This window comes from Carcharhinus amblyrhynchos, chromosome 18 (genome assembly GCF_965287045.1).
Source record: "Carcharhinus amblyrhynchos chromosome 18, sCarAmb.v2.hapA, whole genome shotgun sequence".
Classification (NCBI taxonomy): Eukaryota; Metazoa; Chordata; class Chondrichthyes; order Carcharhiniformes; family Carcharhinidae; genus Carcharhinus; species Carcharhinus amblyrhynchos.
The window spans coordinates 10011750-10039103 of NC_137341.1; the positions used below are offsets into that span (position 1 = coordinate 10011750).

Below are 27354 nucleotides of genomic sequence, written 5' to 3' on the forward strand. Positions count from 1 at the left end.
TATGTCAAACCCTTCTGATATTTGAGGCCAAAGAGAATGACTTTTTTGGGTGCTGGAAAGTATTTTAGCTCAGCTTTTTATACTTCTTCCACTAAATGTTGAGTTTAGCCTCTAGAGAGCATATTAGTCATGAACACACAGGTCAACAGCCAATGCCATGATCTAAGGCATTGATCTTCAAACTGAGATCCATATGGCCAACAAATTCTTATTCATCTGGGGCCAAGAACACCACGTTTCTTGAGAAGTTCACATTCTACATTTGTTTCCTATTTGTTGACTTTCTGGGCCTTATTTTACCATTTTGCTTCTAAGTGCTGGATGGACTTGAAACTGGGAGTGTTTCAGAGCTGACTTTCAGGCACGTTCTCAGGCGTCCCCATATGCACTGTGCCTGCAAAAATATCAGCGATTCCAAATAGCACTGCAGAAGCCTGTGGACGGAGCTTAATGTGTCCAAAACCCTGCAGCTCCGATCAGCACCTCCAACTGTGCATGCGCAGAAAAAAAATGATAGAATGCTGCTCCCCTGCTACACCCCTTCGGGCTGGATAATGCCTCCTCTGGCCGCCACCGCCCCCCCCCCCCCCCTCCACCCCAGACACTGCCCCACTCCCAATACATTACTGTCTCCTTTATTCCCCCATCCCCCCATCACCCAGACCAATCGCAAGCCCCTCCCTCCTTCCTCCCACCGATCTCAGGCAGAGTAGCACTGGATCCCTCTCTCCCCACTGATCTCAGGCAGAGTGGCAGTGGCCCCCCTTTCCTTCCACTGATCTCAGGCAGAGTGGCAATGGATCTCCCCCCCACCACCAGTCTCAAGTAGAGAGCCATTGGTCGTTAGGCACCTACCTCCTCACTAACTGGAGCACCCGAATCAGGCTTCTGTAGAGCATGTCTGTTTTGCGCTGGTTCTGGTTGAGCAAATGCGGTGGTAAAGGGGAAAGTGCCGGTAAAGTTTGGCGTGCAGCCCATTAAATCAATTTAAATGAATGCAAATGCAATTAAATGGCCATTACACCCGTTTTGGACATGGTCCCAATTGCAGCCATTTTCGGGCCTTGGTAACGGGGGAACCAGCACAGAGGATGGCATCGATTGCACGGCTTGCCTCACACTGGACTTTACCAAGTTTTCGTGCCCAAAAACGGGCGCAACACAATGGTAAAAATCAGGCCCACTATCATGTTGTTTGTTACTGTAGTAATAAAAGCTATTTTCTTTTTTAAAAGCATAGCTTTCTCGTAGTGCACTGAGGTATGAACTAGACTACAACATTGTGTCAATATCTGTGAAGGGCTTTTTCCATACCAAGTGTTTGAAAGCCAGTACCCTGTGTGCTTGATGTTGCATCTTGATGCATTTACATGAAAACATGCAGCACTGTTACAATGGAGAAAATATTCTCAAAGAATTTGCATATATGGCTATTGTATTGTATTATGCTTTAAGCAGTATCGTACAACAGTAAATATTTCTTCACGTTATTCCTGTTTTTAAATCGGGGCACATACCTGATGAAGGATCTGGAATTCCTCCTGACAGCCCAACACTGCTCACTTCAGATTGAAAATGAGATCCCACCCAAGCTAACACCACTGTTTCATTGGCTCCAGTTTGAAGAGCTGGGAGGTTAACTCCAAGTAAGTCTTGCAACTGTTTGGCAGAAAGTTTCTAACAACAGAAAGAGTATTTGAAGAATAAGCATAAAGCATTTGCATCCACATTTCTTCTCAGAGATAAACCCATTATTTAGTTTAGTTCTGTGAAAGATGAAATCGACAGCAAAAATTGAACTGTGAATGAACTAAGTTGCCTTGGAATTGAATCAAATATTTGTGTACCAACAGCTCCAAGTGTTTGAGAACAAAGTGAATGTAAATTCTAAAAAAACAGTGGTCAGTTGGTTTTGGTCACATTACAAATTTATGAAGATGAACTGTTAAATGTGTTGGATCTTACTAGCAGGTAATTGCATTATTAGTTTCATTCTTACTATGCATTAATGGATGGCAGCTCCAACTGATGTTGGAAATTAAAAAAGTTCTGAAAATACCCAGCACGTCAGGCAGCATTGCGGAGAGAAACAGAGTAAATGGTCATAATCTTGTGGTAAGCTTGGAGGGTATCTAGTTAGGCATATTGGAACCCTGCTCTTTCCTGCCTCCACCAGAATTAAGTTCTGGATAGGAAGCCCCATGGCTGACTTTCACATCTAGCTGCCAATAGAAGCCTTCAAGTGGCCAATTAGTTACTGTTTAAAGACCTCTTTCTGCTGTCATTAATATTAACCCAGCTGCAGGTGGGCCTGTCACCATACAGCTTGCATGATAGGCAAAACAAGGTGGCTAACTTGTCACCTCAGGAGAGGCAGCAGGTTTGGAGGAGCCAGGTGTCCCTCAATCAAAGGCTAGCCTGACTGAAGAACTCAACAACTGAAGTTGGTGGGAGGATGGCAGCGTGGCTGCTGAGGGCCTCCTCCCCACCCCTTGCTCTTGCTAACAAGTCCCCTGCACTGCTCTCCCCTTGGTCCCAAGCCCCTGAACACCCAAAAGGAACCGCATCTGAGATGGTCAAATCATTTTATTGTTACGTTATATACATACCGTTACTTCTTCAGGGTTCAGCTTTATAAAGGTTGCAAAATCCATGTTGACCTTATTGTTTGCAAGAATGTCAAGATCAGCTGCTTTAGCACCATCTTAAGAAACCATACAAATCGATACATTACATACCAGTAACAGTCTCCACACATTAACTTGCACCTATTTAGAATTGTGTTTTACAAGTAATTTTATGAAGATGAATTTTAACCTTTTGTAAAAACATCATAATTTCATTACATGGCGAATTGACTTTGTGTGTTATTTCAACTTAGCGGCTAAGCCATTATGTTAAAATCTGGTCTACAGTACTTTAACACAATTATTATTTATTTTTAAAATAAGGTGCATTCGTTGGACCACTGAAGGAAGGACTTGTGGTTTCTCTAGCATCTTCAACATTGTCAGGATGTTTTAAACTTCAAGAGCTACTTACTTACTTTTAAAGTGTAGTCATTTTGTTAAGTAGGCAAATGAGCAACCAAGTTTTTACAAAAGATTAAAATGACTTGCATATTTTTCTGGTGAAGACATAGGGCAGAATTTTATGGCCCTTCCTACCAGTAGCATTTTTAGTCCCTCCAAAGTCAGTGGACATTTGAACAGCTTGCTGTATTTTATAGTCCCAATTCCTCCAAAATGGAACAGCGAAATTCTGTCCCATGAAGAACAGCCGAAGCCCATTGTCCAATTTCATCCAACCCAAAGTACATCTTTTAAACCCAGCATTGCAAACAGGCCAGATTTAAACTTGGAGCTGGTTTCAGGCAGAACACCACACCAGCAACTCTACCTTCTGCCTGTTGATACAACAGGAAGTCATGGTACTTTTAATCGCCAGGCCATCATTAGAAAGTTACTGGTCCAGCTCTTTTCTTGTCTCACATCCCATTGGTGGTGGGGAGGAACTTTCAGGAGAGTTGCACGTGAAGGAAGGGTTGGGGGAGGATAGTTCAGAAAACTGGAATACATATTTCAATCTTTTGCCAAGAGGAGTACTCCTGCTCCTCCTGATCTCATGAAGGAAAAGGTAATGATTATTTGAGATGCCTCTTTTGTCTTTGAGCCTGTCTCAGGCCTTTCCAACCAGCCATTATAGTATTCCATCTGAATACTTTTGATGTCATTGGACCTTAGAATTTATGCAGGAAGTTCCTGTTTGACTCTGACAGAAATTAATCTCCAGAAAGATCCATCAAACAATCAATAATAAAGATGATTTACATTGGTGACATTGATTGAGGAATAAATAGTGATCAACACATCTGAAGAAATGCTCAGATTTGCCATGGGATCTTTAACATCCCTGATGAACAAGTAGGCTGTACATTGGTTTGCCATTTCATTTATAGAATCATTGAATCCCTACAGTACAGAAGGCGGCCATTTGGCCCACTGAGCGTGCACCAACATCAATACCACACAGGTCCTATCCCTGTCACCAAATGCATAATCCCCCTGATATAAAGGTCAATTTAACCTTACCTGCATATCTTTTGGCCAGTCAACCTTACCTGCATATCTTTGGACTGTGGGAGGAAACTGGATCACCTGGTGGAAACCCATGCAGACACGAGGAGCATGTGCAAACTCCACACAGATAGTCAACCAAGGCCAGAATCGAACCCAGGTCCCTGGTGCTGTGAGGCATCAGTGTTAACCACTGTGCCACCATGACAACTCCCACAACGCAGCGCTAACTCAATACTCACTCAGTACTGCGGTGGAGGTCAGCCTTACAAGTCATGAAAAAATTAGCTACCACCTTCATTATGCTTAGATTTAATTTGGTATCTAACCAAAATGGTTAATTATTTGAATCTAACTTAAATAGTGACATTTTTCAAATATAGTTAATGTCAAAAATTAAATATCTTACCAAGGTATGACTTTATTAGATTGAAGTAGGCAATGGTGTTATTTTGCTGAGATATTAATTCAGACAATGCTTTGCTGTATAGCAGGTTCTTCTTTGACTGAGTGCACGTGGAAATATCCAGAACTCCAGCATTCCTGTGGTAGAATGGCAACAATCTTTTGAAATTCATGAAATAACAAATATATCTTGGCATTCCTGCCAACATCGTCACTCTGTCATCAACAGTCACATAGGCAATTAACCTTTTTATTATTGATACCAATGACTCTTGATAATAGGGCAGGCAAGCCAGCTGCCCCGAGCATTATTGGAATGCCTGGAAGATTATGATACAAAGCTGTGTTTACTGGCTATAAACAAGGTCTTGAAAACCAAAGAGAGCACACTGCTCTCCTGATAATTGAGGGTGTTTATTGCTGTAATGAAACAGAATTTTACATGGGCAAGAGATATGTTTACGTCCATAAAGCAAAGAACAATACTGTCGCTTTTGGCAATAAAACAAACAAGACTCATGTCACTTGGGTTAAAATGAGTTGTGCTTGTGGAAACAGTGGCACGTTGCATCCCAAGTTCAGCAGTAGCCTGCTCACTAAGGCTACTGGACACTGGATTTGAGTGATCTTATACCTATCAAGGATTTAAAGTGCAGCTGTACATAAAATGACTATAAATAGTAAAATGATTTAAAAACAAACTCCCTTAGACCAGGAAGCAGCAGTTGTGCGTGACTGACCACTGCAATGAAATGGTAGCTGGCATTCCTGCATGTCGGCAATTGCCATAGAGTGGTCTATCCAGTGATTCTTTAAAGGGCTAAAGATGGTTGCTTAAAAAAAAAACAATGTAAACAAGGTTTTTAATTAATTTTCATCGGTTAGGACACACATTAATCCTCCTCCAACTCCATAAAAATGTTTATAGTCAGTCCAATCCCTCTGTTTTTGCCACAACCACTTAAGATCCCACTTGAAGCTTGGTTCAAAACTAAAGAAGACGTTACTAAATTATGCACCCTTCCCAACCAGTTAGCACTATCTGCGCATTGAGTTTGTTCAAATGAAGATGGCAACGCCAATCTGAAGGAATCAGGTACCTGAAAATTCATCCCAATATGTGAATATTGTCTGGTTTATTGTTAACCAGTTAATCAAAATGGAGCTCATAAATTTGTTTAGAAATCAGGAATCCTAGGAGGTAAGAGTTCTGAATCTCACATGAACTGACCAGGGGAAACAATTAGTGATAGAAGGAAAGCTCTTACTGAAAGAATAAGTTTAGTTATCTCAAGAAAGGAGGAATATTTGTACCTTCCACGTTTTCTATGCTACTATTTAATTTGTTAAGGATTGTGCTGAAATGCTTAAGAGTCATTTATATTTGAGAAACCTAAGAGGAGAGCAATAAAATACTTACGTCAAGTTTGAAATTGTCATCAATTGGCTTTCCTCCAGAGTGCACAAGTTTGGCCCACCAACAGCTTTCACAGAAACTGCATCAAGAGTCCCATTCAATTGTAGATATCTTGTAATAATGCTTTTAACCTGAAGAACAGTTCATAAATTGTTCAACAAAAGATACCAGTCCCATGTTTACTCTTGTCTGTTTATCTTCTTTACGTAATCCTTTAAAATTATGTTATCTTGAATATGTAATACCACACAACAATTTTTATTCCCTCCATACAACTGCATACAAAACTTCCACTTTTTTAGTCTATTTTCCCTGCCTTCTTTTCCCCCAAGTAACCATTACCGCACTTCCAATTTTGATCAATGCTGAATTGCAGCTGATTACGAAGAGTTAGCTGAGATCAGTCTGTGGCAATTCACAATTAACCCTATTCCCCATCTCAATCCTATTGGTAGAAAACCTTCACTTCTAATTGGTGCTTCCCCTTTCCACCAATTCACTTTCCAATGACTTGTATTCCAGCAGACAATAGCATTTGACTATCAACCACCATCTCATGACCCATACCACTGAGTTTCAAATACTAGATCTTAAGGGGGTGATCTTACCAGCTTGTCACACCAGTCGATCGGCGTGATGCTGATAAGATTGGGCAAGAGGCGAAAAACTGGATTTGCTCCCAGTTTCTGTACTCTCTCGATGTTACCGGCCCCTTTTCTGCCAATGAAATCAGCTTTCACCCAGAAAGGACATGAAGCCAATTTCAATATTCAAAACCTAATTTAAATGTAATTAATGAATCACAGACACTATCTTCCAGGCTCACTTTCATTTCATGGCTCGTTGGTCGGGGTCCTCACTGGCAAGGATCACGTATGGCTCCCACCAATGGGAATCAGGCATGATGGCCTAGTTGGTTGGAACAGCTGCCACTGAAGCCCCCCCAAGTGGTCAGGGGCAGGGCCAGGCAGTGTCCTTTGGGCAGCGTCAGCCTGGCACTGTCCACTGGGTACCCTGGCAGTGCTAAGAGAGAGGACCTGTTGAATGTGAGGCATAATGGAAGCAGGGTTGGATGTGGGTGGGGAGCTCTGTAGGGAGTGGGGTGAGAGAAGAGAGGAACTCTCCATTAGAAGGGGGGAGTTAACCAGTCGGTGCAGCAATCAGGGGTGGGGTACACAGTGCACTGGAAGATTGGGGCACTTGTGCAATGGCACACCTAGAGCTCAGCAGCTGGCTTCCTTGTGAGAATACGCACCACCCCTTCCCCTGCTACTGAGAATCATATCTGGGTTCTTTTTTTTTTAAGTGCCTTAAGATTGCGACTGGGACCTCACCCAGAAAATGGACATGATTTTCTCCTGTTTTCATGTTCATTCGGCACTTGGGGGCAATCTTACCAAAGCAATTCTAAGTATTCCCAATATTCTTCACAGTCAACAAAACCGAATCAGATTTGCCAGCTGTTAAGTTCTAATTTGGTTTAATAGGACCTGAAATTTGTGGTCATAAAGCAATAAGCTATTATTGCTTGTGATAATCTTGAATTGTGATAATTTATCACTATTTGCATTGAATGCATTGATAATCCTTAGAATTGCAGACTCCACTAAACTCAGTAAAATGGCAATTTCATTGCAGATACTTGGCATGCATTTGACCCCTTCATTTTGTATGCCAAGCTATTCAGTTTTGTCTTATACAGTTTTACTCATTAACTGCAACTTTTGCTTCAGTAATGTCTCAAAAATAAATGTTTTTGCAATTGGTGGTTTATACCTTCTGCTTAATGACAATGCATGAATTACACAATATTTCCATTGTGCTTCTAATGGATATGAAACAAATATTAGCATTTGTAACACTTCTACAAAAAGGATTTCCACATGTTAACATGGATTTATGAATTAATGCCACAAAATTGTTCAAACTGTAATTTCAATTCATGAACGTTTTGATACCAGTTGATTAAGGTTCTTCAATTCCTTATCTATCAAAACATTCTAGACATTGAAGAGACATATAAACTCTTAGTCCAAGGGAGCCATCACCTATTAGAATCGTAGAATCCCTACATTGCACAGAAGCCACTCAGCCCACTGTGCCTGCACCAACAACAATCCCACCCAGGCCCTATCCCTGTAACCTCTAGTATTTGCCCTGCTAATTCCCCTGATACTAAGGGACAATTGGGCATGGCCAAGCAACCTAACCTGCATTTCTTTGGACTATGGGAGAAAACCGGAGCACAGGGAGGAAACCCATGCATTCACGGGGAGAACGTGCAAACTCGAAACAGATAGCTACCCAACACCGAAACTGAACCCAGGCCCCTGGTTATGTCAGGCAGCAGTGCGAACCACTGTACCAACAACAAGCATAATTCAAAAATATGATGCAACAAAAGTGGAGTTTTAAGTTACTGTCTGGGAAGCCTGTGGGCTACTGGTGCCTGCAACCCAGGAAGTCCTGTAAGAGGCCTGTTCAAACAGAATGGCCAGGCCTCCTTAACACAGATGAGATGATATGCTGAAAGACAGTTCACTGGTTTACACCCAGTGAACACTCCGTGACTCAGAGGCCATCTGACCAACACTCAAGGAGGCTAATATTGGTTCGGTGGAATGATGGCAGAGAAACTGGATTGGAAAAACCTAGGGCAGCAGTGTCCTAGCTTTCTTTGGGGGATCTGGAGAAGGTTGTTACAGCATCTGTTACTTGCCCATTGCATTTTATTCAGTGGAACAGCAATGCCAAATACTTCGAGCAATGACCATAATACTATGCATTCTACACCTTCTCCTTTCCTTCTATATGTTCAGTATGCTTTATCTGTATAGCATGCAAGAAACAATACTTTTCATTGTATACTAATACATGTGATAATAAATCAAATATCAGATTACAATAAAAACCACAGGACTCTGTTTTACATATATTCATAAGCCATCTGCCTGAATCGAGTGGTTTCATCAGTCACAGAGTACTTCAGTGCAGAAGACGCCCTTCACTCAGCCTTGACCTGCCCACCTGATCCCACTTGCCAGTACTTGGCCCATAGCTTGAACGTTATGGCATGCCAAGTACTCATCCAGATATTTTTTAAAGGACGTGAGGCATCCCGCCTCCACCACCCTCCCAGGCAGCACATTCCAGACCATTACCACCCTCTGGATTAAAGAAAAATTCCTCAAATACCCTAAATCTCCTGCCCCTCACTTTTAACTTGTGTCCCCTTGTAACTGATCCTTCAACTAAGGGGAACAGCTGCTCCCTCTCCACTCTGTCCAAGAAACTAATAATGTTGAATTGTGATAGATGTTAACATTCCTCCTGGAGTCCAAATTTCCTTTGGAACCAAATCTCCTGATAATAGCAGTATTTTAGAATTCATATTCTTAGTTTCAGTACCGTGGCATTTTCCAGCTGTTGCCCCATCAATGCAGCAAGTGTCTCAACTTGAGTGATATTCCAGCTGCTGACTTCTGTCACATTAAACACAATGGAAATGTTCCCCAACAGTTGAATTTGGTTTTCTGGTAGCCCACTGGGATAAATCTGTTTCAGAAAAATCAAAGTAATAACATTCATTCATTTACTGAGGATTTATTTCCCAACGTATAAGTACAGCTTGAAATGCATGCTGTCATTACAATATTGAATGTGTCTGATTAACATATCAGTCCCTTAAACTTGAATTACCATCTTGAATCTTGACTCTGAAAATCTTCCTTCCTCAGAGCACTGTGGGTGTATTGACATCACATGAATTACAGAAATTCAAGGAGGTAGCTCATCACCATCTTCTGAGGGGCAATTAGTGCTTGCCTGTCCATTTCCCAAGAATTAACTAAAACAGACTTCTCAATAAATGTTTGCCATAATCTCTGAGTTCTCCAGTGTCAGTTTGGAGGGGTACCCCAAAGATTGCTGGGGAATTTCCTTTGGAAGCTCTCAGATAAGTGTTTACAAGGCAAACTTTCTCTAAGCATTTGCTCGGCACTGGGAACGAGCCTAAAATGTAATTTAAACCACAGATCTGGATGGTCCTGGCTGTGTTACACAAATAGATACTCAGAAAAAGTTAGAAGAACTAAAATATCTTCTAATTTCTGGTTAACTATTGTAAAGATCCAGACCACCCCCTCACGGAACTCCATCCACGCTCTCAATTCCCCAGGGGACAACACCACACCACACCACCAAAATGGGACTTCTCCCAAATGCCTCCACAGGATTCATTATACCTCTCCAGTTAACCGTTCTCCCACGGTATTCCCCACCACACCGATGCTCTCCTTGGGATTTCACACACTCCTATTTGACACCTACCCCTGACCCAACACATCCCAGCCTGAAACCTGACCCCTCCGCCATCCCCCCCAACTCCATCTGACCCCCCTGCCAATCACTTGATCTGATTCCCTGACCCAGCTCCTGTCTACCCCCACTGCCCCAGTTTCAATCAGCCCCAACTCCACCCTACCCCCTCGGCAGCTGGGGTTCCGCTCTGTCTGCCACCATCCTCATCAGGTTCCAATCCCCTGACTCAGCTGAGACACACCACTCTCTCTGAGTTGACTCTTGCCACCATCCCATTTCTACCCCACCCTCGCCCACCCAAGTTCTGACCCTTCCCACCAGCCCATTCCCCACACCGAGTTCTGACTCCTCCCTCCAACTTGTCCCCACACCTCTGGGTTCAGAATCTTCCCATCAACCCATCCCCCCCCCAACGAATTCTGACCCCACCCACGATTCCTTTCCCCCAAACCTTGAGTTATGACCCTCCCACCATCCTGCTCTCCCCTTGAGTTCTTACCCTTCTGCCATCCCATTTCCCCCCTCAACTCCAGTCCAAGTTCAAGTTCCCCCATCCCTCCAAAAGTTAAATTCCCCCACCATGCCCCATCCTCTGGGTTCCAATCATCCCCTCACTACCCTCACCCTATTGAGTTCCGATTCCCCCCGCAACCTCCAGCCTCACCCCCACCGTTCTGACCTACCAGAAGGAATCTAAGGTAATTGGAGGTGAACTGGCCAACTCCGAGGACGTTATGAGCCATTGTAACAAATAATGTGTTATGCCTCCTGAATTTGAATTGTGCAGCATTTTCAGTGGACATGAAGAAAGTGTAAGCATTGTAAAACTATTACTTGAATGTGTAAACTGAGGGAGGTGGATAATCAATGAAATCTTGGAATCTTGTGCATCAATCGCTGAAAGTAAGCCCACAGATACAGCAAGTAGTAAAGAAGGCAAATGGTATGTTGCCTTCATAGCAAGAGGATTTGAGCATAGGGATAGGGATGTTTTGCTGCAACTATATAGCTTGTTGGTGAGGCCACAACTGGGAATATTGTGTGCAGTTTTTGTGTCCTTATCTGAGGAAGGACGTTGTTGCTATAGAGGAAGGTTTACCACCAGGCTGATTGCTGAGATGGCAGGTCGTCATATGAGGAGAGATTAAATCAGTTAGGATTATATTCATTGGAGTTTAGAGAAGTGAGAGGGGATCTCATAGACACTTATAACATTCTAATAGGATTAGACAGGGTAGATTCAGAAAGAATGTTCCCAATGGGGCAGAGTCCAGAACTAGGGGTTACAGTTTGAAGATAAGGGGTAAACCGTTTAGAACTGAGGTGAGGAGAAATTTCTTCCATAAAGAGGGTGGTGAATGTGTGGAATTCACTACCACAGAATGTAATTCAGGTGAAAACACTGTCTGATTTCAAGAAGAAATTAGATACAGCTCTTGGGGATTAAGGGATCAAGAGACATGGGCGGGGGAAGGGGAGAATCAGGATATTGAATTCACTGAACAGCCATGATCAAAATGAATGGCAGAGCAGGCTCAAAGAGCCAAATGGCCTAATAGTTTGACTTGTTTCTTCTAGTTTCTATGCTTCTGCAAAAGTGTTAAAATACACCTTGATATGAGCTGATTAGCTGGACAGTAAATAAAGTCAATGCTGCAGAATTGCATAAGATGCTGGGGAAAATTCTCTGGCAGGTGCAAATCCCATTATGGTCAAAGAATCTTGTGAGAGAGGCCATAATGGGAGAATTGTAATGGGGAGATCTAATTTACAGATTTTCTCCGCCCCTGACCAATTACGTAATCTGATGTATGTTCAGTGAGGGTGCAAACCGGGTGTGCATATATAAATATTAATTTAAATATTCAAAATTGCTTTAAGCCCAATTCTCCAGCCTCCTTAAATTCTCCCACTTGCTAGTGTGATGTGAAGCTGGCCAGAATCACTACTGGTCTCCAGAAACAGAGACCAGACATGATGACCACATCAGAAGGCCACTCTAGCCTGGGTGGTCAGGCATAGAGCTGGACAGGACCCAGGTCAGGATGACCCCCTCCCCCTGGATGTATGGGGTGAGGCGGGGTGCGTCTTAAAAGGTTAATCTGAGATTTGGGTGCCCTTAAAAATGGTGCCCTGATTTCTGAGGAGCAGATGTTGCTTGTGTCTTTAGGCCTGCCCCTCTCGTTCACAACACAAATAACCCCCTCTCCAAAAAAAAGCCTAATTGGGGGAGGATTGTAATAAGATTGCATCGACCGACCTGGAGCGAATCACACAATGTTTCCCGCTGTAGATGACACTTAGACAAAAGATAGTGGGCACAATACTCCAAAAAAAGACTGTCATTTAGTCTACATTAAAGCAAAATGCATATTACTTGTGCAATTATGACAGGTCACAAAACCATGACTGCAGGGTTTAAACTGTTTGCAAGTCCTTGACTGAGCATATTTTCTACTGCATGCTAACTTTACCAAAAACTGAAAATGAGGAAACAGGGCAAAATATTACCTTCAGTCAGAGATCAAAGAAGCATTCATTTATGTAGTGCCTTTAATGTAGGCAATAGCCAAGGGCTGAAAACCACAGGGAAGGTTGGGTGCGATTCACCCTATCAGGTTAATGTTTAGGCATCGGAAATATACCTTATAAATAATAAAATATCACAAGGAGTGTCAGAGGGAGCAGAGCACCAGTCGCGTTGTTTACCTGGTTGAGTTTGTTTTTCAGAACTTGAAGCTGATCAGAATCAAAATCAAGAGTTCCCAATAATTCTACGTTATCTTTTAATGTAGCTTTACTCAAACAGGCTTCGAGCTGGGCAGCATCATAAGTTACTGGGATCAGCTCATTAATCACTTTCGATGTTATCTCTCCCACTGTACACCCTGCAAATAAAACGTTATTCGATACATCAACTAAGTTGGTTCTCAAAGAAATAAAAATTACTTTTCATGCAAAATCTAATGAATATTCAATATTGGCTTAAATGCAATACTTGTTGTGATTAAGGACAACCTCATTATGTATTATTGGCTGAGTCCAGGCAGCTATTGGAATAATTAAACATCTGAGTCTCAGGGAAAATACTGCTCATTGAAAAATTCCGGTTTTCTGGCCGCTTCAGTCAATTGCAAAGTATTTACTTACATAGTATAAAGAAATTTCAAGTGTTTGCATTTTCAGTTATTGATATTTTACAGGATATGTATGATGGGCACTTTTATTGGCCAGTAGAACGAAGAGGTTTCTTTAAAGAAGTGGACGGTGGAGGATTCCACCCCCCCCACCCCCAAAAGGTTTCTTTAGTCACGGGTGACACAGTGGTTTGTACTACTGCTGCCTCACAGTGCCAGGGACCTGGGTTCAACTCCAGCCTAGGGTAACTGTCAGTGTGGAGTTTGCACACTATCTCCATATTTGTGTGCATTGCCTCTGGGTGAGCCAGTTTCCTTCCTCAGTCCAAAAATGTGTATGTTAGGTAGATTAGCCATGGTAAATGCACAGGGTTATGGGGATAGGGTTGGCAGAAGGGGCAATGGCCTTCTTCTGCACTATAGGGATTCTAGGGTTCATTGGTCCTACACAGAGAATGGGCGTAGAGGTGCCACAGTAAGGCATGGTGGAATGAATGGGGGAGGGTGCATGTGATGGCATGGCTGAGGTATGAAGAATATTGTGGGGTGTGAGAAAGTTTGAGGGGTGAACTATGGGGGTTTTACTGTTTTCATTATAACAGGGACAAAGCCCCACAGCATTGAAGCCTGTCATTTAAACAGCTTACCTCAGCATCCGGCAATCCTTGTGGCTGCCTCGGAATTCTTTCCTGGGTTGGCTGGCCTGACTACTGTCACACCAGTGAGATCCATGCCCCTCCACCCTGTCACTCACATCTTTCCTGGTACTTTCTCCACCCACCCCCACCCCCAAGGTGGGGGGCCGAGCCAGGAATTTTCCTGACTTCCACTACCAACATGAGGACAAAAATCCAGCCAGAGGATTCTTGTAAAACTTTAATTAAAGTCACTCAATTAAAGATTCTATTCATCAAAGTCAAATCACTTCACAACAAATTTCCAGTCTTTAATGAATGAGATAATGAGATCGTCATACAGGCAATATTATTTTGTTATTCATTCTTTCTTACTCCCACTGGTTACTTACCTGTTGCTCGCCTTAACCTATTTCGTTGTCGTCTGAGTTGCTTTATAAACTTTAGCACATCTTTTCGTTTTCTAAACCTTTTCACTTTCCTGATAACTTTTGGGATGGCTTCATTAAAGGCATCCTGCAGGATAAAAAATGGAAATATTCTTAGTACATGGCTAATTACATGCAGCTCTTGAGTAGTAAAAACACTTCTTGAGACAAAAATTATTTAAAAGGTCCATTAACCATGGTCAGGAATTTCCAGTGTCAGTGGCTGGAAAATCCCACCCTTTGAGTCAAATATTATAGATTCTTTGCAAGATCAACAAGAATCTGACAAAATTCACTTGAAGAAGAAACACGTGCTGCTAAGCGAACTTGAAATATAAAAATCTAGAGGGGGCAAGAGGGCGGGGGGAGTTTGATAGGGTGGGTGGTCAGAAGATGAGGGGCGGGGGGAGTCAGATGTTAAGAGGATGGGGATGATTTTAAAATTGATAGGTAACATTATATGGCCAAAAGCAAATCTCTAAGTGAACGATAATAGTCCCAAACATGCATGAATTAGCACTGAATCATAGTTATACCTGGTTCACTTTTTCCCATATCGAAGACAAAGCCAAAGGAAGATTTCCGAGTTCACTCACTGTACGGGATGTCCATGATGTAGGTGAACTGTAGGCAAAAAAACCTCTTCCAAGTTACTAAGTGAACTCTTGTGTTCTCCTCTACATTAGGGAGACCAAACGCAGACTGGGGGTTCGCTTTGCAGGACACCATCACCCAGTCCACAAGCATCATTCCAACCCAGTAAAGCCCAACACAAACTGGAGAACTATACCTTATTTTCTGATTATGGAACTGGACTCAACGTCAGTTTTGATTCCAAAATAGAGTCTGCAGTATGTGTACAATTGTGGTGCTTCCTATGCTTGAGACTATTTGGTGAGGTTATTCACATGCCTTAGGATGCACCCACTCATCACATGCAGGTGTGTAAAGCTAATTTGACACTAGTGATGTCATTCTAGATCTCAATGCTTTGGCTAATGTTGCCTGTTAAAGGTGCTCAACTGAAATCTTGATCAGGAGAGAGGATGCCCCACCTCCACCAAGGATCTTCAACTACTTTCAGGTATGTTGTTGATTGTTGATTTTTTGATGCTTTCTGGAGTTCTAGAAAGTTGATGAATCTATAGCAAATAGTGTGGCACTTGCTGAAGGGCTTAGTCTTATCTTCAAGGATGCTATATAAACCATTTGTTCCCAAATGTAGTTGCAGCCGTATACATTCCTCTTGGACAATAGCTTGACAGGAAAGAAGGAGCAGAGATGACAGAGATCAGGACAAACTGCTGAAAACAGCAGAGGATGTTGGGGAGAAGGGTTCACAGCAGGATGCTATGTCCACCCAGACCTCAGTGACGAACAATGTGTTGCTTCTCTGTGCTTCTGCAATGAGGTGCTCACTAAAATATATCTGTTGCTGCCAGAACAGCAATCTTAAGCAGGACAACAGGGCTTTGTCAGTGCGAGTAAAGCAAACTGTGTCTATGCTTCCAGGCTGGAATAGGTGGTATTTACAATATATCCAACATTGGCATTCCCTGTTACATGAAGGAGGTCACTGAGTTTTGATGCTGAATACCTTTCATTTTCCCTTGCCGGAGGGAAGCTGGCAGAATGAGCACATGACTTTGTGAATACTGCATGCTTCCCCACTGACTGTGTGCACATGGTTTTGTGGGTGCCACATGTCAGCTTCTGAGGTACACTGCAACTGAAAGGGACTTGAGATCCTCAATGTACAACTGGTGTGCAACCATAAGCAGTGCATCAGGCAAGTTAATGCCCAGTATCTTAAAAGCAGTCATGATGCTCTGTCGGCTGTACTAAAAAACCAGAAGGTGCCTACTGGACAATTAAGGACTATCCTTTGATGGAATTGCTCAAGCATGATTCAGGCACTCACGGGCAACAAGTTCACAACAAAAATCATGCTGCCACAAAAAAATGTGATAGAGCATGCCAGGGGCATGCTGCAATAATGGATTGAATTTAATGTCCCCATATGAGGCAAGCTATAAGGTGAGTGGGGGTGACGTTTGGTCAGGCTTGAGGGTCCAGGCTGGGGATGCAAGAGATAAAGATCCCTGTCAACTTTTGGGGGCGACTGAATTTTGTAAATTTTATTTTCTAAAAGACAATCACAGAACGGCAACACTCATCAAAAATCTTATGGCATAGCCAGCCTTCTCACCCACATAGTATGAGGATCCCTTTGAAAGCTGCAATGTTGAGCTCAAAGCATTACAATTTGTTTCTTCAAATATTTCTTTGATTTTTATCTAATAATATCTATATTCTCCTGATCAAGTTCACATATTGTGGAATACAGAGAAATAGCATTCAGCCTACAGAGCAGAGGGAGGCCATGCAGCCCATCAAGTCTGCACTGACCACAATCCCACCCAGGCCCTATCTCCATAACCCCATGCATTTACCCAACTTGTCTCCCTGACACTAAGGAGCGATTCAACTTGGCCAATGCACCTAACCCACACATCTTTGGACTGTGAAAGGAAACTGGAGGAAATCCACACCGACACGGGGAGAACGTGCAAACTCCACAGACAGTGACCCGAGCCGGGAATTGAACGTGGGAGCTGTAAGCAGAACATTTCTGCATATTTATTACAGATCAATAGTTGCAAACTTACCCAAATCTGTTGACTCTGTTGTTAAGCAGGGATTCAATTGCTGTCTTTTGATCTTCTGAGTATGAGATGCAATTCCTCAATGGATCCAAAATGGAAATATCACAGTTGGAGATAATGGATCCCTCAAGGTCACAGGTCAAACCACCCAGTACCGTAACACTTTCCTTTGTCAGACTTCCACTAGTAATTCCCTGAAATTCAAAAAGATGAAGGCACAAATTTTAACAGTAGAATGCTTCACTTTCACATAGTTAGCAGTAACTCTGTTTGTGTCAATATGTTTGTTAAAAAAGCATTAAACTTTAAAAAATATTTGAAAAGTATGATATTTTGAAAGTATGGATCAGGAAAGCTCAGTCATCAACTGTTTTTAGACTTGTGGCCCTGGGATGGCCCAGTGCAATGTGGAGCAGGTTGTCAGGGTGAGTGGGTGGGTAGGCGGGAAGGTGGAGTGGGAACTTGGGTTATGGGAATAGGCTGGGGGAGAGGGCCTGGGTAAAATACTTTGTCAGTGAGTCAGTGCAGACTCGATGGGCTGAATGGCCTTCTTCTGCACAGTAGGGATTCTATGACCTTGTTGTATACATTATTCTTATTGTTGGCAGTGTTAACCTTTGTTGATTCAAACCACATCGAGTCATCATTACACTGCTAATGAGGCAAAATTTCAAAATTGTCAAGGGTCGTAGTGTCTGGTTAGAGGGGGAGGAGACTTGAGCATCGAGAATATAAAGTAGTAAGAAGTAAGACACATTTACTTGGCACAGTGCCCAGGAGTGGAGAAATTAAGCCATTTGACCCTGAACTGGGGACAGTACATAGTATTACTTCTTATAGCGAATTAAATAACAGCTGAAGAAAAGCGAAAGATTATTTTGCTTAGGGTGTGCAGTTTAGTGAGGACATTAACATTGCCTGATACTCCAGATACAAAGTCTTCTGACCAAACTGAGGAGGGGCTAGCCAAAAATAATTTTAACACCATCCTGAATCATTATGCTGAGATACAAATTTCATATTTCAATCAATCAGCCAGGGAAGACAGTCTCCGGCTTCATGGCAAGTCTTAGGGGACCAGCTGAACACAGGGTTCGGTCCAGCATTAGGAGAACAGTTAAGAGACAGAATGGTCTATGGTGTGAACAGTCTATTCATACAAAATAAATTACTGGCTGAGATCAAAATCTCTTTAGAAAAAGCTTGTTGTATATATATTATTCTGGCAATAAAGCCTTTGTTGATTCAAGCCACATCCAGTTGCCCTCGATCTATTATAATAATCTTCCATTCTGGCCAACAGTTGCATGAGAAAAATTAACTTCCTTCCTTTCTCCAGGGATTGGCTGACTTCCTGACTGTTTATCAGCATTTTTTGTGTCTGATTTGTGCTCATTAAGCAAATTGTCCTTACCAAGCAGGTAAAGGCATCTTTCAACAGTTTTTGTCTCCTTTTAGATCCTTTTTGTAAGATGTTAAGGTTTGATTTTCCAATAGCTTTGAAGAATGCCTTGCAATTATGAGATCCCCTGTATTCCTTAGAACTGAAATAGACAGAAGTTGACATTTTAATGTTTTACGAGCCAGTTTTGTTTTAAACTGCCATTTAGTGAGTAGTAACACAAAAACAACCGGGTTAAATACTAAAGTAGAATTTTTAAATTCTTCTCCAATACTCTTCAGATAATACGAAGGAAGGCTATATCAATAATAATGGGAACAGTAAGAATAATTCAAGTTGCAGGAAATCAAACACAAGGAAACAACATCTTGAAATAAAAGCCAGGAACATGGCCGAACATGATATAAATGTATTTTAGAGGCACTTCGACCAACATTGAAGAAACAGCTCTTTCCTATCTTAATTATAAAAGTGACTCAATATTATGAGGGATCCATATGAGCCAACTTCAAGCACAGTGGCATAGTGGTTAGCACTGCTACTTCACAGCATTAGGAACTCCAGTTCGATTCCAGTCTTCAGTGACTGTGTGTGGAGTTTGCATTGGTTTCTTCCAGGTGCTCTGCTTTCCTCCCACAGTCCAAAGACGTGCAGGTTAGGTGGATTGGCTTTGTTAAATTACCCTTAGTGTCTCAAAACGTGTAGGATGGGGGGGGATCAGCAAGGTAAAAGCATGGGGTTATGGAGATAGGGTGTGTGGTGGGCCCTGGTAAGATGTTCTGTCAGAGAGTCAGTGCAGGCTTGATGGCAGAATGGCCTCCTTTTGCATTGCAGATGCACTTGAAGACAAAAAACCTAAATGCTGTGTATATTGTATATATAAAAGGACATCTACTTTATTGAAGGCAAGTTTGGAGATAAAGCTGCTTTTGCAGCAATTCTCTGATCCACCTCCCTTTGAACATGGTTCATAGGTGGGACTGGATCATTATTTTAAAAAGTTCATGTTGACAAACTTTCAGACCATCGCTGAAATTATTTTATTATTTCTGGAGGTTTCAATCAGAGCAGGTATTATTTGCATTCCACTACAGGAACTACGGTTTGCTGAAAGTTCTTGCACAAAATAAGTGTGGCCATTTGTTCTGACCCCATTTTATCTGACCCAATGGGGACAATATACATAAATGAAACAGGTACTTATCAGAGTGCATAGCTCCATCACACTGTGTTAAATTAGCGTTATTACAATTGCATAGCTTTTCCTTATCCCTTCCGTATTGAAGCTCCGTAATTACAAAACTGAAAAGTAAATCGTTGCATTAAGAGCTTCCATATCACTGCAGAGGCTTCAGCTCAATCTATATCTAACAGTCTGCTCCTTTGTGACAAATCCCACCACAGCAACTGAGACAATCCACAAATCTCTAACACAACCTATGACATTCTAAATAAAATAACCCACGGACGTCAGTTCATCCTATCGTTCAATGTTAACAGATTGTTCAAAAGTTTCTAGGATCCAGATCATCACCTTTGTCGAAAGATAATTAGTCCTTCCTTGGGGCATACCTTGTGTACCAAGTTTCAATGAAATCCATGTTCTTGTCGAAGGATCAATGCAATAAGACGGACATGATAAAACTTTATTATTAGGTTTTGTATACACAGGCATAAATGAGACAAATGAAAAAAAAATCAGTCTGCAATTTTCTCAGGGCTGCTCCTTCATAACTGTCTAAATTGTAGTGCAAACAGGGTTTCCACCATATTCCCAGCAGGGTGGCAAGCAAGTATTTCCAAGGAAATTCCAAATACAAAGGGAAAAACTCACTTGAGAAACAACAGAAGATCCTCAGGGAAGGTATCTATGGCTGATGGTGTTCTAGTAGAGGCTAGTTTATATGACATACAACTTAGCTGAAAAGAGAGACAATATATTTATAATTAGAAAATAACCGGTACAAAGCCAACAAGCCCTATAGAGTAATCATGATGCCATCAACATTGCCAGAAACTGATCATCTGGTCTCCTTGCTGTTTATGGGAGTTTCCGTATTTATACTGTTACTACGTAGATAAGATTGGTAATTGATTACTGAAATTTTGAAAGCAGCCTATTACTTGTAAAGTGCTTTGGAATATTCTGGAGATTATGATATGGTCTTACATAAATTGTGGACAACAGGGGAATAACTGTGAAAACTTACCAAAACTATTGGGCTGAACTGTCCCAATTGGTTTGTGATGCTGACTTTGGCCTCAATTCTCGACTGAGGTTTGACAGGATGGTGGTCAGGGTTTCCCAGAGATAGTCAACTAAGAAGTCACCTCTGGGACCTCCCCACCCAATTAAGGATGGTGGGATGACCTGGAAAGTAGGAGACTCAAACAGAGAGCCAGCAGCAATGTCCATCTAATTGTTCAATCTGAAGAGGTGGACACTGAGGCAGGATGAGATTGCTTATGTACTCAAAAACAACTCATGCCCCCATCAGCAAATTCAGTCCATTGGGTAAAAGTAGAATTCTGGCATTAATTTGCCCCATCAGCAAATTCAGTCCATTGAGTAAAAATAGAATTCTGGCATTAATTTGGCCACCTATTCTAATCTGAATGACCAGCTTGTAGAGCTTTTCTAAAAAAAAGGTTTGCATTAATATATCACAAACAAAACAAACATTGTCCAATGTGATCTTTCTGAATGACCTCACCTGGCTTTCATCAAGTACAGCCCCTTTACCCTTCATTGATTGAACAAGCTGAAGAAATGCATCAGAGTTCATGTTCTTCACTGCACCACAACTAAAGCCTTGAAGGACAGATGGTGAGTATCTGAAACAAATCAATGGCATTATTAATTCATTTCTAAACACCTCATCTTCTTTCAACAGGACCAGGTTACACCTTTTGACAACAATAATACCATCTAGTTCTGATTTTTTAAAATATATATATTGGCCATAAGTTCCTCAGAGTGCCAAGCAGCATCAGACTGCCAGTCTATACACACTTAACTGCACTAAAATTCTTAAGTGCCTGTCTCTCCCAACTCTCTTGACTCAGAGCAGGTCAGATTCAGGCAGCAAAACCGGTCCCTGGCTCTAGTGTCGAAGTCCAAAAGGAGCAGTGCAAAACAGGCTCACTTTTTTAATGGCACTAGCTGCTGTAAAGCAGAAAAGTTTGAAGATTCCATTAAAAACAACAGGCCGGAGAGATGATGATTGCTCATGATAAGCGAAAGGCAGGTCAGGCATTGGAGAGCGGGATGGGAGTTGGACATTCGAGGAGTTTGAGTGTCAGACATTTGGGGGAGGTTGTTGGACATTGGGAGAGAGTGCTTATGTTTCTTCTAACTCTTTCAAAGCACCTATTGGTATAATACTGGCAGAACCATCAGAAGTTAGCAATTTAAATTGCTTTGTCCAGGGGAAGTTAGCACTTTTGGATAATTGCCATGAAAACCCTTACCTGAGAACTCCCAAGAGGAATTCTCGAGCACATCTTTAGGGTATACCCCCAAATCCAATGCTGGGGAACCAGGATATTATGGACCAATATTTGACATGGAATATATCCCTTTACACGAACAAAAGCAATTCTACAAATAACGTTGAAGTCAAACCCAGATAGATATATATTTCAAAAAACGTTTTAAATAGATGAACAAAAGCTAAAACATACTTACATTTTATAGTCTTTATTCCTTGTTACGATATTTTCAAAGAATACAGCAGCCTTAAAAGAAAAAATTATAAAATATTACTCTGCAGCACTAACTGCTTTTAGAAAATTGTACTATGAAGGAGAAAGACATGCAATTTAAAGCAGTTAAATAAGGACAAGTGAGGTACAAACTTCGTTACTTGAGAGGATTACAGTTAGGTGATCAGAACTGAACACTGGGTGGTTAGGCTAACAGCCACCTCACCACCTATACCACATCCTCAGGCAATAAATTCCAGGTCCTACCAATGTGCTATGTACTAAAAATTCTTCCATATGTCACTGTTATTTCTTTTGCAAATCACTTTAAAATCAGTGCCCTCTAATTCATAACAACAGAATCAGTTGTTCTCTGACTACTCTGTCCAAATCCTGCATGATTTTGTAAATCTCTAACAAATCTCCTAATCTTCGCTTCTCTAAAGCAAACAGTTGCTTTCCAACTATCCACGTAATTGAAGTTCCTCATCCCTGGAATCATTCTTGTGAATCTTTTCTGCACCCTCTCTCATGTCTGTGGTACCCAGAACTGAAGGCAAGACTCCAGCTGAGGCCATAATAGTATTTAATAATAGATCATCAGTTTTTTTTTGCTTTTGTGCTGTCTGCCCTTCTGAAAAAGCCCCAAGATCCCATATGCTTAAAAATTACTTTCTCAACATACCCTGCAACCTTTAATAATTCATGCATGTTTTTCTCATTCTTTCATGAGATATGGGCATCGCTGGCAAGGCTAGCAGTTGCTATCTATTCCTAATTCCCCTTGAGAAGGTGGTGGTGAGACAGCTTCTTGAACCACTGCAGTCCATCTGCCCATCCTCTAGTTCTCTAGACCTCCTTTAGATTTGAATCCTTCATTTTACATTGTCTCTTCTACCTCTCTGTATTAAATTTCAGTTGTCATATGATCAGTCATTTCACCAGCCTGTTCATGTCCTCTTGAACTCTATCACTCTCAGCTACCCTCTGAAATGGCCTAGCAAGCCACTCAGTTCAACGGCAATTAGGGATGGGCAATAAATGCTGGCCAGCCAGCGATGCCCATGCCCTGTGGTTGAAAACAATTGTGGACAGATCGACTGGCAGGAGGCAGATCAAAGAAGTGTTCAGTCATAGACATGAGGAATTTAGTTTGTCCATCCTCCAGGAAATTCTATTTTACAAAAATTAGACTACACGTGAAAAGCTTGGCCACTCCAAATATGCTAAAGGCTGCCAATCCACAAGTCATCATTCTATAGCAACCTCCCTGGTCTACCACCTCTGCTCTTTCTCCACCTTCATTAACGATCTTCATGGTCTCTAATCCGAAGTTTTTAAGCGTTGAATGCAAAGGAGAAGCAAAGCAGTTGTTTCATAGACCAGGTCAGTGAAGCTGCTCATATCATGTTAGGTAGAAAACCAGAGAGGGTGCAGTGAGTTACAGGAGGCACAGATTTTATTCACAGTAAGTCCACTTAATTGTAGAAGAGGCTATTCATCCATCTACTGGCAGAAAATCACCCTTGATTAAGTAAGAGTGAAGGGGAGACTAGCATGGGGTTCCCAAATACTGGCAATGGAAATTCATTGAGGCTCATTTATGAGTCAACAGAAACCCCTGGGCCGGGACTTTTCCAGCTGTGCTCACCCCGAAATGGGAAAATCCCACCTGAGGTCAATGGACATTTCCATGGTCTGCCCCTCACTCTCTAGGATTCCTGTGGCAGATGGATCGGGAAAATTTGTCTCATCATTGGCACTGTGGCACAGTGGTTAGCACTGCTTCTTCAGAGCTCCAGGGACCTGGGTTCGACTCCCGGCTTGGGTCACTGTCTGTGTGGAGTTTGCACATTCTCCTCGTATCTGCGTGGGTTTCCTCCTGGTGCTCCGGTTTCCTCCCACAGTCCAAAGATGTGCAGGTTAGGTTGATCGACAGTGTGAAAATTGCCCCTTAGTGTCCTGAGATGCATAGGTTAGAGGGATTAGCAGGTAAATATGTAGGGATATGGTGGTAGGGCCTGGGTTGGATTGTGGTCAGTATACACTTGATGGGCCAAATGGCCTCTTCTTGCACTGCAGGGTTCTATGATCTCTGAGCCCACCATCTACAAAAGATACAAATTAGGAGCACCAGTAGTCCATTCAGCTCCTCAGACTTGCTCTGCCATTCAATAAAATCATAGCTGATCTGATTGTGGCCCCAATTTCACATTCTGCCTATCCCCATAACCCTTCACTCCCTTGTTAGAATCTACCTACCTCACTCCCTTGTTAGAATCTACCTACCTCAGCTTTAAAAATATTCACTGACCCGCCTCCACTGCAACAAAGTTCGAAAGATTCATGACTGAGAAAATTCTTCTCAACCATCTTAAATAGGAGATCCTTTATTTTTAAACTCTGTCCTAGTGCTATTCTTTCCTATAAGGGGAAGCATCCTTTCAGCATCCCGCCTCTGAAGTCCCCTCAGAATTTTGTGTGCTGTTAAGATCGCCTCTCTTCTAAACTCCAAAAGGACTTAGCTCAAACTGTCGAACCTTTCCTTGCAAGATGAACCTGAAACCGTGCATTAGTTGCGTGAACCTTCTCTGAACTGCTTCTGACATATTTAGATCCTTTATTAAATATGAAAACCAAATTGCACACAGCGCTCTAGATGTGGTCTCACCAATACCCTGTACAACTGTAGCAAAACATCCCTACATTTATATTCCATTCCGCTTGCAGTAAATGGCAACATTCAATATGCCTTCCTAGTCACTTGCTGCACCTGGACACTAACTTTTCCTGGTTCATGTACCAGGATACCAGGGAAGTAGTGGGGGATAGTGATTCATTGTATCAAACATTCCATAGAACCTGGGAAGGAAATTTATTGAGGAACCAGGCATCAGTCAGGGAAGTGGCCATTGAAAGCCAACCCTCCTCCTCTCACCAGCCCCCCCACCCGCCGAGTCCTTGCTTCCACCCATCCCCTGCACCCTGCTCACTCTGCCTTCATTATCTGTAGCTCCGCCATGACCCTACACCTCCCTGGGTGCAATGCCACCAGCAGTCACTGTTCTTGCATCTGACTGGCCAGTAGCTCTCGGCTTCATCTGCAGGATACCTCAATTGTAGTCAAGGCCCAATAGCAGCCATTTAAATGCCTGAAGCTAAGGCATTTGATTCTATCCGGACTGCTCCACAGACTTGACAGGGATTCCCTATCGGTTCTCTGACTGATGGGAAAGACGTCTGTCAGCCCAACATAATTCCATCAAGGAGTGAGGATAAAGTTATCAAAATTCTTAGATTTCCTTTTGTTGAATGATTTTTTTCCCCTTTGGTTAACTGTGTGTTTGGCACTTGGTAAACCCATTATGAGTTTAAGAATGAACCAAATAACTAAATAAACTGAATAGACTAGGCTTGTACTCGTTAGAGTTTAGAAGAATGAGGGGAGATCTCATTGAGACATATAAGATGATGTATGGGTTGGATAGGATAGAGGTGGAGAGACTCTTCCCGCTCAAAAAAGACAGTAGGACTAGGGGGCACAGCCTCAAGATAAAGGGGGAGCGGTTTAGAACGGAGTTGAGGAGGAACTTCTTCACTCAAAGGGTGGTGAATCTCTCGAATTCTCTGCCCGTTGAAGTGGTGGAGGCTGCCTCGCTAAATATTTTTAAGACGCGGGTTGATGGGTTTTTGATAAGAGAGGGGATTAAGGGTTATAGGGAGAGGGCGGGAAAGTGGAACTGAGCCACGACAGATCAGCCATGATCTTATTGAATGGCTGGGCAGGCTCGAAGGGCTAGATGGCCTACTCCTGCTCCTATTTCTTATGTTCTTAACTGCTAAATTTACTTCAGTAAAACTTCTGCCTGTCCCATATGGAGCTCTCTCTCTCCACACTGGGACATTGCTCGCTAATCTAAATCCAGACAGCCTTGGTGCAGTTTGAAGAAACCTCATTTGAAAGGTATCAATTGTGCACAGAAGTACTGCTGGAACTTAACCATCTAAAACTACACAGCTCGGCAGCACAGAATACTGTTAAGACTTCTGTTATTCGTCCCTGGAGCATTGTTTTGTATTTAATCTAGAAATGAGTAGGGAACATCTGGATCTCCAAGGACACGTACAAACATAGTATTCAAATTGACTGGTCAATAACTAATTGAGCCCAGGAGGATCGTGGGCCTGCCTGACTGAGGTATTGGAAATTGGAAGTCTGTTACGAATGGTTGACTTGGTTCCAAACATCCAATCCAACGTATGTTGCCTTCCAGCCACTTTGACCTCTAAGATATCTAGCTTTCCTCTTCAGTCCAAACCAATGGGAGGATAGTTAGTCATAAAGCATCTGGCAAGCATAGATTTGAGACCTCCCTTTTTATGCAGGTGTTAGGAACTTCAGATGAAGTAGGGCGAGTGGCACATTTCACCTGAAAATATAGGAATTATTACTAAATCTGACCATATCATGAACTCATCACACTGCTTCAAATTGTTGTTCCTCAAATTGGAGAAATGAAATTTCAGCTGTAGATGTTTGCCTCTCTGGAACGAAATCATTATTAGCACTTGGTCCTGGAAAAATAAGCATGCGATCTCATGCCCATTTCCACGGAATGCCTTCTAAGAGCTATTGTTCCAAGTCCTAGTATTTTTTTGTCAGCTGTGGAACCTTAAGCACAACAAAGACTCATACTAGCTAGCCTGACATTCTATATCCGACTCCAGTGCCACATCTCAAGCTTACTCATCAACAGGCTTAATTCGTATATTGGGCGATATGGAAAAGTGCTAAACCTTTCATTTAATTACTGTCATTCACTCCACAAATGCATCTCACAGCTTGGTCCTGATTCTCTCACAATGGCCAGAAAAAGTACGTTCATTACACAGACTTATCAGTCCCTCACTCAAACCAGCCTCCCATCCATTGACTCTGTCTACACTTACTGTTGCTTTAGAAGAGACCGGCACAATTAAGGACCCAATGCACCCCAGACATACTCTCTTCCACCGGGAAAAGATACAAAAGTCTAAGGATATGTACCAATTGACTCAAGAACAGCTTCTTCCCTGCTGCCATCAAACTTTTGAATGGACCCACCTCGCACTAAGTCGATCTTTCTCTACACAATAGCTATGACTGTAACACTACATTCTGCA

The 27354-nt window shown here is 42.2% G+C and overlaps 1 protein-coding gene and 1 pseudogene across 1 annotated transcript in view; one reads left to right on the top strand and one right to left on the bottom strand.

Annotated features, from left to right (window-relative positions):
• LOC145355177 (uncharacterized) overlaps positions 1-27354 on the bottom strand; it is a 141959-nt gene that overhangs the window by 1520 nt on the left and 113085 nt on the right. Inside the window, exons 47-59 of the mRNA XM_080207090.1 lie at positions 22175-22224; positions 21201-21321; positions 20321-20406; positions 18499-18628; positions 17088-17278; positions 14955-15042; positions 14383-14506; positions 12928-13106; positions 9307-9453; positions 5902-6029; positions 4486-4619; positions 2610-2704; positions 1518-1677 (exon numbers count right to left, since the gene is read on the bottom strand). Coding sequence (XP_080063216.1) covers positions 1518-1677; positions 2610-2704; positions 4486-4619; positions 5902-6029; positions 9307-9453; positions 12928-13106; positions 14383-14506; positions 14955-15042; positions 17088-17278; positions 18499-18628; positions 20321-20406; positions 21201-21321; positions 22175-22224 — 1633 coding nt within the window. The remainder of the gene's footprint in view (positions 1-1517; positions 1678-2609; positions 2705-4485; positions 4620-5901; positions 6030-9306; positions 9454-12927; positions 13107-14382; positions 14507-14954; positions 15043-17087; positions 17279-18498; positions 18629-20320; positions 20407-21200; positions 21322-22174; positions 22225-27354) is intronic.
• LOC145354646 (large ribosomal subunit protein eL33 pseudogene) lies at positions 4798-5130 on the top strand (annotated as a pseudogene).